Below are 21,998 nucleotides of genomic sequence, written 5' to 3' on the forward strand. Positions count from 1 at the left end.
AGCATCTAAAACATGTAATTCCAGAGAACACGTTTCAGCATATAGATAAAACCTGTTTTTTCACTCAGCACATTAATTAAAACAAAAATAAATAGTTGTAAGTCGTCCATAAACACTCTTAACAGGAAGAAAAGTAAACTCAATCATTGAGTGCGTGTCTACGCTGTCATTTACGGTACAAGAGCCCACCGTGACCTCACCTCGTCCAGTTTCCTGACAGCTGCCACTCGCTTTTGCCTCCGCTCCGCGTTAAAAAAAATATTTCTTTCACTTAGTCTGAATTTACATTCTGAATATGGCTGCTTTAATCCGGAGGATTATCAGCACAACTAAAGCCCCCGCTGCTATCGGCCCGTACAGGTGAGAAGACGTTGGATTTGGCGGAAACTTGTGTTAATCCAGCAGCGCGTCCAGGATTTTTAAATCCAGAATTTATAAAGTTGGCAGACAGCATGTTAACTGTGATTAAAGTGGTCAGAGCCATTACTAGTGTGGTGATATTTACTCAGAGTAATCGTACAGATAACTGTCACTGCGGCGTCCATTTGTTACCTCAGTGAGATGAGCAAAGTCCGAATATTTCGGATTTGGGTTAAACTTTTATTAAACTTGGTGAACTAGTCCCGCCATGTGTGTTCGAGGCTCCTCGACGCAGCCGTGTCCTCCTCCAGTCTGGTCCCACCAGTCTGGTCCCACCAGCATTGGAGTGCAGCTTCTGTGTGATCACTGGCTGGCATGTTAATATTTCAATCTGAACTGAAAGGAAAAAAGGTCCCAAAGCTGACGGAGGCATGAATGTGTCTTACTATTGATTTTAATATTTAGAATACCTCCTTTAAAACAAATAGATCCACTATATACCATTTAAAAGAAAAGTGAAGAAATACTGAAGTGAATTAACAAAATGTATAGAAATAAGACTTGTCTCTAAATGTTTCTATCAGTAAAATGAGAATCATAATATCTGCATTTTCCTTTCCTGCAACAGGAGAAAACATTGCATAACTTTTAATCTCATGCCACCTTTTTTTTGTGTCTGCCAGCCAAGCTGTGTTGGTAGATCGAACCCTGTACATCTCAGGACAGCTGGGAATGTGTCCCACCAGTGGAGAGCTAGTGGAGGGGGGCGTCCAGGCTCAGACCAGACAGGTGGGCCACCATCAAGGACCCTCAACCACTGCTTCATGAACTGAAAGAAGTTCTTGACTGTGATGATGAGGGGTGCTGTGGTTGCTTGATAGTCTGCTTTAAGCAAAAGTCCTCTGATCCACCTACTGCAGGAGTAGGATTTTATTTGAACATAACTTTCAGGGCTTCTTCGTGCCATATAGATTAATTTCCAATCTGCACGTACCAAAGTGTGAGAGGTTATTTGGAAATTCTTTTGTGTGCAGGCTCTGGCGAACATGGGTGAAATCCTGAAAGCAGCGGAATGTGGTTTTGAAAACGGTGAGACAACCCGAATTGACTCAAACATGCTAAATTTGAACTGGATAACTTTACAGTTCATTATTTCTAACTCTGACTCCAACGTGTATTTATCTTTGTTTCCTGCAGTTGTCAAAGCCACAGTGTTCTTGGCCGACATGAATGACTTCACAAACGTCAACACAGTTTACAAAGAATGTGAGCATCTTTGATTGATTGTTTTTACCTGTAAATTACTGCTGAGCTCGGGTCAAACTAATTTCAGGTCACACTTAATGAATTCAATTCCTTGAAAGACAGACTTTGTCACTAGGTGTCGCTGCAGTACTTGCAGATGTACAAACTAGTTTAATAGAAGTCATCTCACTGTCAGTTTTTACAGATGAACCATACATATCGTCTTCACTCTTGCAGAATTTACATTCAATTAATGTGCTGTTTTAAGTTCAAATCTATAGGTTTATACTCTATTTAAGTTTTCATTAATATCATCTATTTCAAACTGTTCTTGGGCACATTATTGAGATGATTATCATCATGAACATTGTCGACAAGCCCAGAAGGATCCTAGAAGAACTTTTGAAGCACATGTTCAGAAACTCAGTCGACCACTGCAGTAGAGGGACGATGAGGATCGTGCTTTTAAATGCAAATGTCAGACTTGCTTTGTGCGACTCTCCACAAATCGAAAAGAAATCATGAAATTGAAGTCACAAAAAGGACTTCCTTCTATATATTTATATTTACAAATCCCAGAAACATTTTGGCATTTTCTAAGTTCAGTATTTTGAATTTGCAGGGCACCTTGTCCTCTAGACTGTCAGGGTTGACCCAAAATGAATTAACTCCTGTTTATTAATTAGATCCTCAAGTCACCTACATGACTATCAGATATAGAGAGGCAAACACAAAAGCGTTCATAAGTTTAAAAAAAATGTGACTGTGCAGGAAAAGCTCAAGTGTTACTCACAGCATGAATGTTCTCTCCCTGTGGCTGTCAGAACCATCTGAGGTAATTCATACCAGTTAATTTAACCAAAGTACAGCCGTGTGAGCATTTTAATAGTATGAACATGTTAAAAATGTGTGTTTGAAAGTTTATATCTTTGAATGATGTTTTCTTTAGTCTTCAAATCTAACTACCCATCCAGAGCCGCCTTCCAGGTTGCTGCTCTTCCCAAAGTAAGTATTAGAGGTAGGACTTTTCTTCTGAAGTAACTCTGCAGAGGATTTAAAATGGAGTTTGTGTGTGATGTCATCTCTCTCTCTCTTTCTTTCTCTCTCTAGGGTGGGCTGGTTGAGATCGAAGCTATTGCTGTACTGGGCCCACTGACCAATGCGTCCTAAAAAAATAAACACAATAAAAAGTGGAAACACCTTACAACTGAGTTTAAGTATTTATTGTTTCAGGAATAAGCCGAAAATAAATAATGAGCATTCCTTTACACTAACTGGGATAATGAGTCTGGTATTGAGTGATTTAGTGCTGTAGGTTCAGTACTCTGTCTCCTCTAACGTTAATGACGCGTGTTTAGAGATAACACTACGTATTAAATGAATGCCTCTCATGCATGTGTATTAGTGCTTAATTCCACCACTAATGCAAGATCATCCATTTTTTTAAACGGCCATATCCACACCAGTGAATCCTGTTATTTTGACAGATAATTAAAAATATCTCCAATGTTTCCAAGTTGCTCTATTTCAGAAGCACAAAGTCACATGGTGAAAAGTTGCCTTGCTCTGGCTACTGCTTTTGGCTAATAAGGACAAAAAGCATTAAAATATTTTTGGATTGATTTAAACTTGGTAGAAAACTGAACTGAGTTTGTTACACTGAAATATTAAACTAGTTTTTATTAGATATTTTTATAGATGATACAAAACTTTGTAATAGTGTGCATACTTGCATGTATAAAAAAAGTTTTCATCTTTTTTGGATAATAGTTTTCTAATTACTCTTTGCATTTGTGTGACAGCAACTGTAACTAAATGAGAAGAGAGGTTTGAGATCAGATCTTGTGTATGTTTACTTGGAATGATGTGAAGCATATTGTTTAATTTACTGAACATTTTGTTGCTGGTCACAAGATCATGTGGATTGCTCTGAGAAAGTAGTATCCAATTAAAACATTGTGCAAGCAGAATACAGTACTTTACAACTCACCTTTGGTTTGATCATTTTTTCCATCAATTAGAGCAGTTTTGGTAGAAAAGCATTGTCCAATGGAAATCTGTTCAAATTTGCTGGTATGTGTTCATATTTTGTATAAATTAACCCAGTGTTTCTTTCTGCTGTTGAGTAGATAAATTTCAAAAGGTATATATTAAGGTGGTGTGTGGAAGTTCAGAATTTTAGTTAGTTTATTTCCTAACCCTCAGCCAAACGATACCTGAGCTGATTGGAATTATTACCTTCTGCCTAATTTAAATGAAAGAATCTGATGTGATCTGAAATGTGACAAAATGAAGTCATTCTAAATAATGAGGTCCAGCCTGGTCATGGTTTCATGTTATTTGTCTGTTCTGCCAGTTTCTATACTCAATTGATTATGACAAGACTACAATCTAAACAATGCTCATTCTGAGAGGTCTGTTTTTTTGGGGTTTTTTATAGATGAAACATAGACCATTTCATTAAATAGCTTTAGTGAAGAAGACTTTATTCTGTACACCCGGTCAGAATTACAGACACAAAAATATTAGAGAAACAAAGATTTCATATTTAAAAAAAAAATTGTTCCCATGTTCATCAAATGTTACAAAAAAATTTAAACTGTCGAACCAAGTTTTTTTTTTTTTTTAAATCCAGTCCAATGCTGTAAACTGTTGTGGTTCTACACATGCATGCAACACACTCAAACCAATCTGTATAAGACATCTGTGTCATCACATTGTTCAACTTCATAGTTGGAACCACCATTAATTTTAGGAATGGAATTTATCTTGCAGATACTAAACAGCTGCTCACAATCTCTTCATCAAATGGCATCAGCACAGTGGAATTATCTACATCCTCTGGCTGGGATTCACCATGACGTTACTCATCTTTTGCACATCTGCAATAATTTTTCTTAAACATTTTTCAATGGAAATCAAGTGATAAAAGGCACAGGTTATACAGTATTGTTTATTAGTACTTCACTATCATCACACAAATTTTAAAAATGTCATCTATAAATTAAATGAACATGCAATTAAATAATCATTGAATGGAAAAGAAGGTTCAGATTTTGGCATATGTTTATTAATAAGTTTCATAGGAAATTACATTTACAAAATAGCTGGCAGTGTAGACACCAGTGTGTCATCTCTAACTCTTTATATGCTTTTATTCACAGTTGTGTTTGGCTTGTTTTCCTCAGAAGTAGCCATTTAAAATAGTCACTGAGTTCCTCAGCAAGCATCACTTTCCTAGTTTAACACACCGCCTCACACATTTCACAGGATATTGCCTTGATTCTGTGTTTTTAATAGTGTTTCTTTGCATAGGCCTCCATATAGAATATAGCTCCAGGCACATATGGCTTCAGTAAACGAAAACTATTCACAAATTAGGAAAAATCCTGCTCTCTCCTGAATAACATTAAGGCATCAAAGATATTAAAGCAAACAATGAAAAATTTGGTGAGCGCTTAGACAATGAAAATGTCCCAGTTTTTTGCTTTGTCTTTCTTCCTCCAGTTTCCTACAACAGTAGCCTTGGTGAATGTCCTCTGTCTGAAACAAGATAAAGAACAGAGTGAGAAAACCTTGAGACGTTTTCCACCAGCCACACTCGGCTTGTACAGTTACTACCAGCCGATCATGTAAATACTACCAGGTTGGACTCTTACCCTCGCCATCTTTTCTTTAGGCTTTCTATGGCTGTGCACCCTGTTAGGCCTCAGCTGCTGCTGAGTACACACACACACACACACACACACACACACATATAAATGACATACAGTCAAAACAAGCCACATTCATGTGGATGGACCTTGGTGCTTGTCTCAGGTGCAATTTCAGCATCAATCTAAAGAAAGCAAGCCACAAAGGAGAAGCCATGATGCTCCTTCTTGACTGCATCTGGTTCTACTGAACTATTACTTGTGATTTACCTGGCCTCTAAATGCATGTGCATGCACTGACACACGCCTCTTAGCCCTGAGAGAAAGTCTTGTTAAAGTTATGCAATATTCCACACCAGACCAGTGTTCTACATGTGCCGCATTCTCTGCCCTGACAGAGGAACAACATGTTCTCTGGGAGTCTATAGTGGGGTGCAGGCTGTCCTGAACACCAAGGGCTCTGCAACTTCCTGGAGGTAACTGACCAGTGAGTAATGTGAAATGCACAATGGCTCTAACTGGTTTCAGTAGTAGTTTTTTCCCAATAATAGTTCAGTTGTGCATAATGTGGTCAGATAATCGCTGTGGATTTTTGTTAAATACCAGATATTGTTCAACACATTCTGGTCAGGCATGAAAAGCAATGCTGGTGTGTCCATTACAATACTCTTTCTTAAACAGATTTAATGAAGTAAAAATTAAAAAAACAGTCTGATTACATACTTAAAATCGGTTTTACAATGAAGCATAAAAAATTTACGGCATCACATTTTTGACTGCAGGCTTGGAGAATGTAGACATTGTCTTGTAATTGGAAGCAGTTTGTTCACAATAGAGCTGGAGTTGCGTGACCAGAGGCGTTGTGCTGACAACATGCTCCTGCTATAAATGAAATGCTCACGGCAAGCCTTCTTTTCTCACGCAGAGAATGTGCGGCTACATTCTAGTTCTCCCACTGTTATCTGTTCAGCCTCACCACCCAACAACCCTGTTGATCCTGTCAGCTCCAACTAATCACTGCCGTGCAGATGGGATTCCATGAGAGTAATTGCTCATGACAAACATTTGAATGGTTCAAACAATCTGACTCGGATTACCCTGTGTGTGACATGAAGATGTTGCATACGTTTCTTGCATATACATTTTTGTTACTGTAGCACAGGTATACAGTATTAACCATCAACCATGCTGAACTGCTTGGAGGAGGGATTAGAGGAGGGATGGAAGTCAGTTTGTCAGACGTTGTCAAGCAGACCACAACATTGGGTGATGAATTGTTCACACCAAAAAACAACATAAAATAAACTGAACCATTAATACTGTCATAATTAGCCTCAAAGTTTTTTGACACCGTCCCATTATAATCCCATTGTCATTCAATAGGTTCGTAAAAAATTACCCTCTGGTGGAAATGTGACCATTCCACATTTTTATGCATCCACAAAAATCTAATATAACTTGTTACCTAAGAACTACTGTGGAAATGAACTGAGTTTACCATTTTGAAAGATTAAAAGCTGTTTTATCATTTCACTATGCAGGAAATACTACTTAAATTATTGCCCGGATCAGATTGAGGGAAATATAGATGTGTTCAGAGTTCCCTACCTGCAGGCGCTGAGAGTTCTGTTGTAGTGAGTTCCTCCGCTGGAGCTTCTGCTTTGATTTCACCATCTGCCTTAGACTCTGAGGTTGTTGTTCCTGAAGATGCTTCTGGAACCGCTGGTGCAGATGCTGGAACCTCTACCTCCTGGACCACCTCAGGGCCAGAAGGTTCAGATCCAGAAGATGGAGCAGGGGTGCTTTCTGTGAGTGTGAATGCCTCGACCACTGGGGGAGTCTCAGCAGGCAGTGTAGGAGGCACAGTTTCCTCCACAACAGCCGGCTGAGATTCAAGTTGGGCCTCAACTGTGGTGGGATCTAAAGGAGACATCTCTGGAATAGTTGCTTGAGCAATATCTGTATCTATTAGAGATTCTATGGTCTCAGCAGATGCTGAAGATTCAGGTAGTGGTGTTGCCTCATCCAGGACTACACTTGGAGCTGGTGCTGAACCTTCAGTGGGTGCCAGAGCTTCCTCTGGGACTGCAGATTCACTTGGCACTGGTTCTGGTGTTGAGGAGTCACATGAGGCTGCAGCTTCACTTGCAGGTGGTGCTGACTGCTCAGTGGGTTCAGAGGACTCGCGTGATTCAACCGAGGCAGCAACTGGTGCAGCATCATCAGTTGGATCCACAGGAGTAGCCACTTCTTCGGGGGACTCAGCCGCTAGAGCTGCTGCCTCTTTGGCAACTACTGGAGTCTCTGCTGGTCCAGATACAGTGGACCCAGGAATGGTACAGGCCTCAGGTTCTACAGAGGTCACCTCTTCAACAGCAGCAATCATTTCTGCCTGCACAGCGACAACATATTCAGAAGCAGGGGCCTCTGTTGGAGCCTCAGGGAGGGTTTTGATCTCAGGAACATCAGCCACTACAGTTTCTACTGCCTCTAACACCTCATCAGTAGCCTCCGGTTCAGTAGTGACTTCAAGTGGAGCAACTGGCTCCTCAGGTGGCTCTGCAGGGTCAGCAGGTTTTAGCTGAGGTTCAGGAGTAGCCAAGAGGTCCTCCCCGGAGCCAAGATCCTCTTGTGCCTCCAAGGCTGTTATCATGGCTTGTTCCTCATCATCAGTTCCTGGTTGAAGATTGTTCGGTATCGCAGTCTGCACTGGCAACTGTATCTGGTCCTCGATGGTTTGTGCACCTTCTGCGATGATGCCATTTTTAGTTGCTACCAGGAATGACAAAAAAAGATTGATGAGATCTTTAGACTAGCATTTACCAAGGAGTCCATCTAGCTCTGAGCGACAGAATCTCTTATCGTGAGGATAACCACATGACAATACTGAGTAACAAAAAGGCTTTAAGGAATATTTCCTTCTGGTGTGGCGTTAGAACTTGAAGAATTCTCTCAATTAAATCAAATGATTTTGTTTATAAATTTTGAACTTTACGAAACAAAAAATAAATCAGTAGAACTCAGTGGAGTGAATACATCCACCAATCCCAAACAGTCCTCTTTAAGTAAACCAAGCTTTATTTAGAAAGCATCTCATGGACCTGTAATGATTAATTGTAGGACAGACCTCCCTGTCTGAAGACAGCTCTAAAATTTAGTGTATCCACATTTTAGTTTAGATCTCAATCAATTCCAAAGTCAGATTATTTTAATTATCCATATATTCCCCACTGAAAATAGAAAATGCCCCCACAAATCCTATCTTGCAATGTTAAACCAAAAATTCTGGATTAGCACCAAAATGTAAATGGTTTATTCCAGCCAAAGCACAATCATCCCACCAAGTTTCATGGAAATCCATTCAGTAGTTTATTATGTAATCCCTCCAATCCAACAGCGACATAAGTGAAACCATCAGCTCCTGTCTGAAGGCAACAACTTCACTAACAGGATGTTATACGTATGATATTGACACATTATCACAATTAAACATCAGTGTTTCATTTTATTCTTCCATGTTGTTGATGTTATACAGTACGTTGATGCCGATATGTGATAAAGAAACACATTCAGATTGATGTCACAGCTACTCCCGTGACTCGCAAGGTGGAAAAGCAGATTAAGACAAGATGATTACAGTTGTCTCGTCTTCAAAAATGATGATCATTCGTATGTTTAAAATTACTTCAAACCCTGTTTAAATAACTAAAACCAACAGCTTAATTCCACATGGAAGACAAAAGATGAGGAATGAGACAACTAGATTATATGCTACAGAAAACATCCTTTCATTTCCGCAGCTGAAAATATGAAATGTTCATGCCTGTGTTTGAACCCAAGCGCTTTGCAAGTCACACTCAGGAAATTAAATACCCGTGAAGAAAGCTTTTCTTGCCTCTGGGGAGACACCTTGCTTTTCTCATACCCTGAAACCTGCTCTCATATTTGTGCATGTGAACAAGACAACAGGCATTGAATGAAATATACAGCAGATGAGAGACAATAGCAGGCGTGGAAACTCAAATGCCAGAAACTGCAATGCACAGCTCAAAAAGGTTGACAACTTTTGAAGTGGGCTCCAAAGTGTCAGTTATCAGTTTTCCTTTAGTCAGCCGACAAAAAAATGCAAAAATGGTAATAGACAAACCAGAAGATGAACGGGGAGAAAGATTGGTGTCAGTTTGGATGCAGCTTTCTGGTTTTGCTTGTATGTCAGGACTGGTGAAGTGAAGAGATTGATGAGTGGAAGGGAATGTGACGATCTGGCAAATCATATGAAAACGAGTATGTGGAAGAGCACTGAAAGGATTTCTGTGAGTCAAATTAAATGGAAGGTATACAATAAAAAGAAGGGGTTTTACATGGCTATTTTCATAACCTTTAATAGTATTTGAGTCAGCATAATTTCTTTATATACAGTAGATGTTCTTCACCCTAGAAATGCACGTCTTGAATGTAGGACACAAAACTGTCTGCGTGTGTTTTGTTCAAGACAGAGATGTCCTGTCCAGGCATGGATGACTCGTGTGTCAACATCATTTAACAGCCAGAGATGACAGAGACTTCTGTCAAAACACTGACATGGCTGGCAAAGAGAACAGAAGATAGGGAGGGGGCCGACAGGGGCCCGGACAGGGGATGGGACCGGTGGTGGCTTGGATGGCATACAGCTGGCTTTTCAGAGTGAAGCCAAGATGATTTAAACATCCAACCAGTCAGACTCAGAGAATCCTGTCTGGGCAGTGGGTACAACAAGAAGTTTTCTCATCGGGGTGATGTAAAAGCCTGGAACTCAACCAAAGCTTCCCCAGGTGACCCCTGCCAGCCCTCTGGAGAGACAATGCACTGACACAAAGATCAGACTGAGAGAATGGAAGGTAATGTTGCACATAAACACAGAAGATACATCAGCTATCCATCTGCTAATTTCTTCCAAAACTACTTTCTACATTTCTTTATTCCAACTAAAGTGTTGATTTTAGGTTTTACAAAGGATTACATTCTAGCAAAGGCAATGAGAACATGCAGTACTGTACATGCATCAGTGTGCATGACGTAGCCATGTGTCAGTAGACTGGAGCCATGAATTAACAATTACGTTCTGTGTCAGGCTGTTTGGTGGGTGTGTGCACAGACTTGAACATTCGAGTTTGTATGCAAAGTCAAGCAAAGAGAGGACATGCTCAGATCCTAAAGGTTTCATAGTCACGTTTGGCCGTCAGAGTAGCTTAAAAAGATTTCTCTGTGTGAGCGGCAAACTTTTTGCTTGAACGACTCTGTATCCTGTCTGGACAGATGACAATCTAGAATACTTCTTTGATGTTTTTTTTAATATAAAAACATTTGGAAGCATGGAGATGTTTGCAATCTCTCAACTGATTTTGGGTGAGGATTTTGGAGAGGATGCTTTTCTTTTGACACCGTATGTGAAAAACACCTGAGGTGACAAATCAGACAGCTGGGTTGCAACCTTAACTTTAGGCTAAAAAGAGCTTGTAACATACTTCTATACTAACAATACTAATACGAACAATATTAATATTTACATATGTTTTACCTATGGAGGTTAGGTACCATAATGGAAAGAGAGTGAGAATTAAACACACGGCACCATTCATGCCGTGCATTTTACAGTTCTGATCAGCATTCATTCTGTGGATGTAAAGCTACTTTTGACAGACTCAAAATAAATAGCGCTTTGAGGGAAGCAAGTAAGCATGAATCCTTCTGCCCATGAGGTTCTGTGGTGCAGCAGAGAGGGAGAGCACACTGTGTACCAGACCAACACTCAGTCAGCCGGCTCAGTCAAAGTGACTTCAGTTGCTACTGTTTGTTGAGAAAATCAGTCACATTTCACACTCACCAGTTTTTCAGACACACAGAGACAAAGATAAGCAACTCTTTAAATGTAATGATAGTCGTTACTTACCAATTGTGTCCCCAGTGCTGTCCTCTGGCTTTATGCCTGGTCTTTTCTCTTGTTCAACCACCTGTGCGCTGGATGAGGAGCACCCCATGTTTGGCAAAAGTTGAGAGGAACACAAAAAATCTGAACTTAAAACACAAAGAAAAGCTCTCACAGCTCCTTGTTAGCAAATACACAAACAGTCTGGCAGTGAAAGCATGAACAGCTGTAGCTCTTCAGTTCCTAAGAATAGCAGGGCACTATCATCTCCTCTATGCTCTTTGAGTGTGTATGCATGGCCCGGCCGCCCTCTGGCCCAATATCAGCAAAGGAGATGCAGCAAGAAGCCAGACACAAATGCTGAATGGTCTGTGAACACTCCTGCTCAGCCACCGCTCAGAAAGGAGGAGGAAGAACACATGTGCTTCAAGAGAGTTTCCTCCCCTTTGTAGGAGGAGTGGCTCCTCTGGAAGAGATCCACCACCTAGTGGTCGTGTCCACAGTGGAACTCCTGCAGACCGCAGTGTCGAGATGTGTTTGTTTTTTTATTTGTTTAAAGTGGATCTATGTTGTTGTTTTTTTAAGTACTGAGTTTGAATATGACTTTAATAGCTCACTTTACATTATTATGACCATTATGAGAAATAAGTAGCATCTTAACTTGAAAACTGTTTCTCAGTGATTCCCCAGCAAAATTAAAACAAGTAGAATGTAACGTATAAAAAGTTTATTAGTAAGCTACAAAGCTTTCAGCTTCATTTAACATTACATCATGAGAATTACAAAGAAATGCTTTTCATTTTATTCAAAAGTATATAAATAGCATATTTGCAGATGGAGAGGAGAGGAGAGGAGAGGAGAGGAGAGGAGAGGAGAGGAGAGGAGAGGAGAGGAGAGGAGAGGAGAGGAGAGGAGAGGAGAGGAGAGGAGAGGAGAGGAGAGGAGAGGAGAGGAGAGGAGAGGAGAGGAGAGGAGAGGAGAGGAGAGGAGAGGAGAGGAGGATCTTATTTGAGGTGATTCTCAAGTGTCTCCAGCTTCTTTGACATGTCTTCAAGTACACATGTCAAGGAAATATTTAAATACAAATGAAAGCACAGCCTATTAAATTAAGTAATTTATGGATTTGTTCATTTAATTTTAATAACATTATATCCTGTATGTTTTTCCTTATACAGAAGTGCTGCTGTTTTTCCTCTGGACTCTGTTGAAGTGAAGTTGAAGTGACTCCAAATTTTCATAGAAATTTTCTTGGCCATCACAACATTGGGGGCAGCAGTAGCTTAGTGCACTAAGTCTTGGACTGGGGACCAGAGGGTTGCCGGCTCAAGGCCCAGCGTGGACCAAAAACATTTGGATTGTGTGGTGGCAGTGGAAGGTGCCAGTTCACCGCGCACTACCATGGTGCCCCTGAGCAAGACACTGCCCCCCTACAAGCTGCTCATTTAGGGCACACCTAGAAGCAGCTGCCCGTCACTCTGCCTCCCACTGTATACACACTATATACATACGTGTGTGTGTGTGTGTGTGTGTGTGTGTGTGTGTGTGTGTGTGTGTGTGTGTGTGTGTGTGTGTGTGTGTGTGTGTGTGTGTGTGTGTGTGTGTGTGTGTGTGTGTGTGTGTGTGTTTGTTTGTTTCAGGGGCCTGTACACAAGTAAAGGAATGTTTGATATAGTCAGAGTGTAAAGATAATTTTCCCAATGGGATCATTAAAAAAGTGCATTTCTTAACATAGCAGGCAAACATTTTGTGCCAGAAAAAAAGCAAAAGTTTCTTTCAACCTACGAAGGAATGCTTTTGTGACAATACCTGCAAAATTTCCCAAATTAGACGTATTTTCATATTTATGTCATATACAGTATGTGTTGCTTTTGTATGCGTCTGTATATCACAGATAACTGCATTTCAGATGTTCCTGTTCTAGGCTTCCTTCTGTCACATCAGATTGGATTTGGTGATTTATTAGCGTTGCTCAGTGGTAGAAAAACAGTTTCACCTAGATGGAAAACTCTGTTCAAATAGTTTTTCCATGTAGATGTCTTTTCATGGATTGATTACAGTGGAAGCGCAGCAGCGTTGGCCAAAGGATATTTTTCTGCGTTAGGCTCTTTAGCTTCTCTGTGATGTCCTTTTGAAACATCAACACATTCTCACACTGGCACATCTTTTCATCAGAAGGTTTGTCTGTGGGAGGAGAAACAAACAGATGAGATCTTTCTTACCCCCCCCCCACTCCCCATACCTCTACCAGTCTACTCAGCAGATTGCCCTCATTCTCTCACCCTGTGAAAAATTCAGATTTACCCAGTGATTAACACAACAGCAGGAGGGGGCAGTGATTCACCATTTGAATGGTGTGTTCATGTTTTTCAGAAACTGACATGGAAACAAACTAAATATTACAACCACGTTCACACAATGCTGGTCTCCTGCTATAGAAACGTTTTATGATTTATTATTATATGTATTTATACCTGTACACATCCTGGACTTGAGCTTCTTTGTGATTTCCCCCAGGCTCTGAAAATCCTCAGCATAATAAAGATGCTTGTCATTGGGCTCGGACGCTATTTCTCTCAGCTCCTGTTCAATGGCTTTGCCAACACCCACAGCGTATATTGTAAAGCCTGAAAAGAGAAGACAACAAGACAAAATCTGACAACCAATATCTTGATTGAAAACTGTAGTGTGTCTAAATGGTGAAGCACCATAGCAGGTGTACCTGAGTTCTTTGCTTTATTGGCCCATTCAGATGCATCGTCTTGCGATCTTCCGTCAGTGAACATGATGCTGACACGTGGGACGTCCGGCCTGGCTCCTTCTTTAGCTGAAAAGCTGAACTCAAACATGTGGCGTAAGGCTGAACCTGTCATGGAGCCCCTGCCCATGTACTCCATCCTGGAAACAGCCTGTTTGACGCCGTGCGCTGTGGTGTACTGGCCCAGGGTGAACTCTGTACGCACCTTGGTGGAGTACTGAAGCAGGCCAACATGTGTGCCCATCCTGGAGATGTCCAGTGAGTCCACAATACTGTTCACAAACTGTTTGATCAGCTCAAAGTTAGCAGGGCCCAGACTCTTAGAGCCGTCGATCACAAAAACCAGATCCATGACTCCATCATGACACTCCAGCTCTGTCAGGGAAAGAACATCAAACACGTTTCACATCTGTTCCTTCAGTTCAGCAGTTTTCTCCATCCTCAACTTCACTTCTCCTTTACATCTGCAGATGTAGAGTCAATGCTCATGACACACCCACATTCACAGCTATTTCTACCGTCTGATAGGTCCAGATCTGTGAAAAGGTATTTTGCATTGATGAGATTTTTTGCAAAAGACCTTGACTCTTTGGAGTCATTCCAGCTCCATGCAAGGTGATAAACATAAACACTGAATATACTCTTAATCTGGGGGATTTTCAGTGAGAACTGGCTGTACCACCGACCTCACAACAGCGTCAAAATTCATCCATAATGATGTAACATGCAGGAACCAGGAGACAAACAGCGTTTAAAAACCTCCAGATGAAAGGTTAGAATTAGATTTTTGTTAATTTTTAAGTCTTACTTCTGCCTTCACTTCAAATGTGCGTTTGTAAGACTACATTTAAAGCAATGCATTTATCTGCACTTTATAGAAATCCAGATTAAATCTAAATGAAACGGTAGCCAGAGCTGCTGAGGGTCTGTACCGAGGCAGTGCTACTCTCCAGTAGAGTGACAGATTTTTTTCTTCTTTGGCTGCAGGCCACCAAATACTTATAGTGATGAATGAGCTCACGTAGACATGTTTTTCCATCAGGCTGGAGAGTGAATCCGTTTCTGCATTTGCACACACATGAATCTTCTGCATTTACAAACTCCTGCTGGCAGCCGTGTTTCCCATCAGCACAATGGTCGACCTCTGCAGAGAACAGTAAAGGAGTCAGTCCTGATGTACAGAAAACCATTTATCACCAGTACTGTCTAATATTACAGTATCAAGTTTGTTCTTGAGCCTCAGGCAGGATGTGCGACCCCTTTACTACAGATCTCATTGCCCACAACATGTGGAGTATGCATCTCTCCTGGTTGGGAACAGGAGAACACTCACTCTTGCACGTTTTCCCATCAGGCTTGAGTGTGAAGCCTTTTCTGCATTTACACACACAGGTGTCTTCGGTGCTCATAAACTCCTGCTGACACCCGTGGGTGCCATCGGCACAGTGATCAATCTCTGCGGGAAAAAGTTTAATGTGTGACGTAGGGTTAGTTTGCTGATCTGGCAAAGTTTGCAAAATGCTACAGGCACAATAATCAAACACATTTCTGTTGGTGGAAAAAAATAACTCAACTACTCAAATTACAACATTTATGTGGGCTACTTCTAATTTCCATTTTTTACAAATGTTCCTGTACACTAAAAAAAAAAAAAGTCGGCAAAGTACAAAACAAACTGAGTCTTAAGAGATATGGATTGATTCTTAAATTATCTAAAAATTTCTAAGAGAATTACAGTAAATCATACTCTTGCATGTCTTTCCGTCAGGCATGAGTGTGAAGCCTTTTCTGCATTTACACAGGCAGCTGTCTTTGGTGCTCATAAACTCCTGCTCACATCCATGGGTGCCATCGGCGCAGTAATCAATCTCTGAGTGACACACAGTAGAAAAGAGAGACGGTCAGAATGGCGTGTCAACAGCAGGCAAGAAAGAACAGCATAGCTAAAAATCATCCATCAGATCACGTCTGATTACCTTTAGACAAGTACTTACCACTGCAGGTCTTGCCATCCAGATTGAGGGTGTAGCCCTTCTTGCACCTGCAGATGTAGGACTCTGGAATGCTGACACAGTCCTGCTCACAGCCGTGATTCCCCAAGTCACAGTAGTCTATTTCTGATGAGGGTGAAAATTCCTTTTAACACTATAGAACTGCTCCTTACATCACAACACCACAACAATAATATTTAACATTCAAAGCTGTCATCGCAAGACTAACTTACTATCATTATTTTAATTACTACATTCTTCTTTGTGTCTGTCAGATCTACACATAGTAAAAAAAGCAAACATCTAGTTCCACTCAGATCGAACATCCTCCTTGTTTTTATGCAGTAACATCCTGGATTTTCCTCCACCTTACGGTAGCTACTTTAGTGATTGCAAAAGCACACTTCTGGCAGGAAGTCTCCCCCCTTTTGCCTTTCTGTTTGACATGCACCAGAGGAGGAACAGGGGCTGGAGGAACATCATTGGCAGGAAGATCCCTGGATCTCATTCGGTTTGGAGTTCCAGCAAATTCACAACACACTGTTTTATTTTCTAGATTTTGGTTCAAGGTGGTCCCTTATCCAGGAGGATAACAACGTATTCTCAAATGCTTACAATGCTGCGTCTCATTCTAAAATAAGAATTTCCTAATTGAACTATGTGAAGGTTTTCTGTGACCATCCAATCAAAAATAAATGTGCAGGAAATATAAACCTGGGTTTGCAACTGAGTAGCTATTTGATTAGGTTTTTAGGTTTATAAGCAGAGATCTATCTTCAAATGTATAATAACGATTAATACCAATAGTGATTGATAAGAAAATGATGTGCAGTCTGCAGTAAGAAGTAAATTACTGTTGCATGTCTTCAGGTCAATGGTGAGTTGATACCCTGGGCGACAGCGACACTCGTAGCCATCAGGTATGTTGGCACAGATGTGTTGACAGCGATGATCCACCACAGCGCACACATCTTCAGCTGGAGGGTGACATGGAGACAAAGTCATCCACCAACTACAGTTTCACGATCTCCAACAAACAGAAGCCTGACTGACACAACATTTACCACGTACGTTTAAAGCAGCAGTTCACGGAAAAATAATATCTGCCCTCTTTGTTATTCATTCATCCAGATTGCTTTGGCGTGAATGGCAGATTTTTAAACAGAAACCTGATTTACCCTTTGTGGGAACCATGACAACATACAGACAGATGAAACAGAACCTAGACTTCTTCTACCGTGTTACAATGACACAGTGCAGAAGGTCATGACATTGCAACTTGTGACATTAATTGTACCTTCCTCCTTGTTTCCTAGCCTCTCATCCCCTAGTGGACGCACACACCCTTCAGTGATACGTAAAGAAAACAGCCCCAGTGTTATCAGGAGTGACTGACCACAAGGTCAGAGTCATCTAGAGCCATTATTCTGAGAGAAGACCTGTCTCTGCAGCTGACACCCACACGATCTGAATAAATACATGTGACATGTAAAATCTATGTCTGTTAAAGATGAGTTGAAGAACAGAAAGAGTTTTATTGTCTTATGTTTGTGTCCCTATGATGGATTTAAAACCTTTTTTTTTTAATTAAATTTTTTAAATTCAATTTTATATACTGATGGATGTTCTCACTTTATCACAGGTGTTGTTACAGGTGGAGACTGTTGATTGGACAAGAGACTCATGGCTCCTCCTTTAGAATGTCTTCTGTTCTCTTCTGCCTCGGGTGCCTATGCGTGCTTTTGGCTATGCACTAATTACAACTTAGCTTAGATGATTGCTCTATAGTTTTCAAGGCGAGGCAGTCCATGATATTTGGAGCTGGTTTTGTCGGTCATTTTGGACCATGCTCATCCTGATGTCAAAATAAGATAATAAATCAGCTCTATCTGGACTGGGATTACAGCAGAAGTGGTCACCCTGGGAAATGGGAAAGAGAGATCAAGATCTTTGGCCATGATCAGCTATGACCCTCTTTGAAAGGGTCAACGTGTTCAGTTCTAAACCAGTTCAACCATCTGTTTCTAAAGGACAGACCAGAGCAGAGACAGTCATTCCTCTCACCTTTACATGTCTTGCCATCTGGGTTGAGGCTGAAGCCTTTCCTACACTTGCACCTGTACGAAGCAGGGCTGCTTACACAGATGTGCTGACACTGATGGTCCACCACCTCACACATCTCTGTAACTAATGCACACACTCATTTAGATGAATGACAAAGGGTGAACATGCATGTGTGAAAAACAGAGGAAACAGAGGAGCTGCTCACCTCCACACAGTTTGGACTTGAACACAGCGATGAGGGTTTCTATCTGGCTGAAGCTGGCCACCAGGTGCACATGTTCAGAGTGTGGAATGCTCCCTATGGTCTTCAGGGTGTCCATGTCCACCCTACCCACTCCAATAGCAAAGATCTGGATGCCTGCCTGCCTCGCCTGAGCTGCAATCTCCTCCACAGTGTCCTGGGGCCGTCCATCCGTCACCACCATAGCGATTCGTGGGATGTGCAGATGTGCTGGCCGTGCTCCTTCTTTTTCAGTGAAGGATTTCTCCATGGCGTACTGGATGGCGAGACCCGTCATTGTTCCTGTGGCGAGGTGCTCCATGTTTCTGACTGCCTGTTCCACCTCAGCCTTAGTGGTGTAAGTGTTGAGGGAGAATTCGGGTTCGACTTCGCTGCCGTACTGGAGCAGACCGACTCGAGTGGCATCTGAGCCGATCTGCAGGAACTGAAGGAGATTGATGATGAAGGTCTTGACCTTCTCGTAGTCATGGCGGCGAATGCTTCGAGAACTATCAATTATAAAGACGAAATCCAGTGGTGCAGCTTTACAATGTTTGTCTGTGACCAAAGACAGAGATATGTGATAAGGGAACCAACATTGGAAATGCGGATCTATTTGGGTTAAAATCACAGCTTTTGACTTTGACAAAGTTGTTGTTGCAGCAGCTCAGATTTTAATCAAAAACTTGTCATTTACCTGCTGCTTTGGTTTGGGCAGTTGTCTGATTTTGCCCTCCAGCTGTTGTGTGTCTGGGGCGGCGTCTGTCCGGTTCAACTGCATTACAGCATAACAGGCAAAAAATGCAGAGGGCCAAGGATCTCATTCTGACTAGAGGCAAAACTTCTTCAAAAGGGGTGGAAATGCAGGGGTGGAGAGAAACACTCCCACAATGCAGGACAAACCTGCACCAAAGAGAAGAAAGTAAAAACAAAAGACACAAAAGAAGAGCATGTGTTATTTAGAAGAATTGTGCTTAAATTACTTTTCCACTCTTTATTTATATATTTCACACACATAGATGTACATTTAGTTCATACCCATGTTTTCTATACCTTTAGTTTGCATGTGGAAAAAATCAGAATTTTTCAGAATGATGGGAATATCTGAAGATATATCAGAACATTTCAAAGACAATCTCCAAACATCTGCTTAATTTAATTAACAAACAAACAATGCACCAAAAGCAATGCAAACAGTATAGACATTTCACTCTACCCATGCCAAACTAGGCCTGTTTCTTTTTTTATTTCTATGCATATTAATGATTTTCTATTTGTATATTCTTGATTGGTTATTTATTACTCTTTCTATTTGGTGTTGGTACTACTTTCTATGTGTTGGTGCTTTGTGTGTGCTTTTTCTGTGTTTGTGTACTCACTGTGCTGTGTGTAGTGCGACGGAGAAATCAATTTCCCTGATGGAACCTCCTTAAGGGATCAATAATGTTATACTATACTCTCTACTCCAATTGGTGATCTAACCTCGGGCCCTCTGGGCTTTTCCCGGGCACCCTAGCGGTGGAAACCGCTGCCTCCTTTGTCTCTGGGTCTACGTGGTTCTTGGCGCCTCCCGTGGCTCTTCGGGTCATGGCTGTCTGGGGTTGGGGGTACTCTGCTAGCCTGGCCCTGCTGGGTTTTGGTAGCCTCTCTGGGCCTGAGTTTCCATCACACATGCATGTTGGTTCAGGGCTTACCAGCTTCTGTTGAGTCCAATTGTTCAGAACCATTGGGTCCTGTTGGAAAGTGATGAGTCTCACTTCAGACATCACAATCTCATGCCCTCTATCTTCCTTTTGCGCTGTTGTCCTCTGGTGGCCTATTCTGTACTGTCAGGACCTCCAATAATCTGGTATTTTATAATATCATAATAAGTTGTAAATTGTGAGAAATAATGAAACAGCTCAAGTCTCTTCCACTCTAACAGCACTGCCTGTCTATCCACTACCCTGTTTGTGTTTCTGTTTGGTTTGCTTATTAACACACAAAGGTGCAGCATTTCCTTCTCTGGCTCACAATAGGAAATTCTAGAAAAGATTGTCAACTTAGTTCTCAGAGCGGACCGGTGATGTCACATGCACGCAAAAAAAGATATAAAAGATTTTGCTGCAAGACTAAAACGAGCATTGATCTCATAAAAAGTTGTTCATGGTGTTAAACTATGAGAATACATGCAGACAAAAAAAAGAACATTTCAAAGATTTATCCATAAAAAAAGCAAGAACACTTTTGGAAGACATCAAGTAAATGGTTACTTATCAAAAGCTCAGGGATCCAGAAGATTAATGTCAATTAATAAAAGCCATTTTTACAAATGACTATATGCTGGCACTATCTGTGCCAAAAACTAGATTCCTCCTCTCATTCTGATGGTTTAACTACAAAAAATATCACCAAAGTACTACTTTCTGCTAACAAAACTGAAAACCTCCTTGGTGAAACAGAGTTTGTGAGGGAGCTCGTGGAACGAAGTTAATGATGAGGAGAGACAAAAATAGTGAGAACTTTCACCTTCTGCATGTTTGACCTCCTCAGCTTCAGATTTCACGTTTTAGACTGTGTGTGGTTGTAATGAACACGCCATTGTGCTGATGTTGCTAAAAAAATACACAATTAAGTATTATTGTTTTATTGTAAATTTGTGGTGCCACATCAGTGGAGGTCCTCTCACCTGTCATTATATGAGGTCAACACTACTCCACATGAATGAAGTTGTGGGTGTTTCGCGACACATTTATAGTGATTTTACCAGGAGCTGAGAAGCTCCAGACTATTTTCCTATCCAGTCCTCGGGAGAGCTATCCATTCCCTGTCATATTCAGACACAGGCTGCATTGCTGTCTCAAAGCCGTCTGTGATTGGTGTAGAAATATGCTATATATTACATAATGTATAATACAGCTCCATCTGACTGCAGGATCAGGTTCTGAGGAGCTAATGAACTGTCCCACACAGAGATGTATATGATAGCAGCTGACATGAGACCTGCGAGGGCCAACATATCTGTCTCATCCCATACAGAGCTATTGACCTCTGACCTCATGTGTTTGATGTCTCTCTACCTCAGAACTGAATGTTGTCTTCATTGATTAGTGATCAGGAAAAGAAATGTACAGCTTTTTAAATTGCCGTAGAGCTTCATACTGTAGAATGGAGTCTCTCCACAACACTGTCCTACGCTGTAATGTGATGTTAAATTGTGCATCCTGTATGCAAACCAGGGAGGAAAAAATATTCTGATTACAATCAGTGCCAACGAATGGAAACATGCAATCATAATTTACTTTTTAAAAACTGTTATTATACCAGTGATTTTTTTACATGGCAGGATTCCATCCCAGCGTGCTGCCTCTCACATTTCCTCATAAACAAAAATCAAGGCTGCTTGTTTTCTCCAAACAGAAATAGTGAGCTCCTGAACAGTTTAACATGATCCCTGTTTGGAATTAGTTGTCTTTTATGACCTTTCAAGATACAGCTGATGGAAACTAACGTGTTGATTGTACTTATTGTCACATTTTTAAAACAGTAAAATAAACACACACACTCACACATAAGATCCTCGAAGGAATGATATTTAAGTATGCATATGAGTCTGCAGCAATCCTGCAAATACACTTACCCTGTACTTACCCTGTTATCTAACAAACAGCTCCCGCAAACAGTTTCTAAATAAATTCCAACAGAAGCAGGAAAGCAGGAATAATGATCAGTCCAGTAGCTCCAACCTGCGAGCACTCTGTTCCAGGCTGTCCGTCTCTCCATCCACTGTTCCTGTTTACTCCCACTGACTCCAGGCAGGAGACGC

General features: G+C 41.1%; 3 protein-coding genes across 7 annotated transcripts; 1 reads left to right on the forward strand and 2 right to left on the reverse strand.

Moving 5' to 3' along the window:
- Positions 1-190: 190 nt before the first annotated feature.
- Positions 191-3,590, forward strand: LOC137601656 (2-iminobutanoate/2-iminopropanoate deaminase-like). The gene is made up of 6 exons (XM_068323973.1): positions 191-360; positions 1,044-1,149; positions 1,395-1,449; positions 1,558-1,626; positions 2,555-2,610; positions 2,716-3,590. The coding sequence occupies exons 1-6, from the start codon at positions 296-298 to the stop codon at positions 2,773-2,775; spliced, it is 411 nt and encodes a 136-aa protein (XP_068180074.1). The 5' UTR covers positions 191-295; the 3' UTR covers positions 2,776-3,590.
- A 488-nt stretch (positions 3,591-4,078) lies between these two features.
- Positions 4,079-11,766, reverse strand: LOC137601693 (calphotin-like). Of its 4 annotated transcripts, none has more exons than XM_068324039.1 (4): positions 11,188-11,670; positions 6,867-8,030; positions 5,265-5,324; positions 4,079-5,148 (listed from the first exon to the last, which is right to left on the reverse strand). In XM_068324039.1, exons 1-3 carry the CDS (start codon positions 11,273-11,275, stop codon positions 5,308-5,310), a joined length of 1,269 nt encoding a protein of 422 aa, XP_068180140.1. In that variant the 5' UTR covers positions 11,276-11,670; the 3' UTR covers positions 4,079-5,148; positions 5,265-5,307. The 4 variants fall into 4 exon arrangements, with proteins under 4 accessions (XP_068180140.1, XP_068180142.1, XP_068180139.1 ...); XM_068324041.1 differs by having other exon boundaries at positions 5,265-5,321; positions 11,188-11,665; XM_068324038.1 differs by lacking the exon at positions 5,265-5,324 and having other exon boundaries at positions 11,188-11,766.
- A 294-nt stretch (positions 11,767-12,060) lies between these two features.
- LOC137601692 (matrilin-2-like) lies at positions 12,061-21,956 on the reverse strand. 2 transcript variants are annotated; one of them, XM_068324036.1, is made up of 13 exons: positions 21,824-21,956; positions 18,891-19,096; positions 18,179-18,751; positions 17,974-18,096; positions 16,764-16,886; positions 15,913-16,035; positions 15,666-15,788; positions 15,252-15,374; positions 14,940-15,062; positions 13,883-14,293; positions 13,635-13,787; positions 13,252-13,344; positions 12,061-12,217 (listed from the first exon to the last, which is right to left on the reverse strand). In XM_068324036.1, exons 2-13 carry the CDS (start codon positions 19,015-19,017, stop codon positions 12,168-12,170), a joined length of 2,145 nt encoding a protein of 714 aa, XP_068180137.1. In that variant the 5' UTR covers positions 19,018-19,096; positions 21,824-21,956; the 3' UTR covers positions 12,061-12,167. The 2 variants fall into 2 exon arrangements, with proteins under 2 accessions (XP_068180137.1, XP_068180138.1); XM_068324037.1 differs by having other exon boundaries at positions 21,813-21,884.
- Positions 21,957-21,998: the final 42 nt, after the last annotated feature.

This window comes from Antennarius striatus, chromosome 9 (assembly GCF_040054535.1).
Source record: "Antennarius striatus isolate MH-2024 chromosome 9, ASM4005453v1, whole genome shotgun sequence".
Classification (NCBI taxonomy): domain Eukaryota; kingdom Metazoa; phylum Chordata; class Actinopteri; order Lophiiformes; family Antennariidae; genus Antennarius; species Antennarius striatus.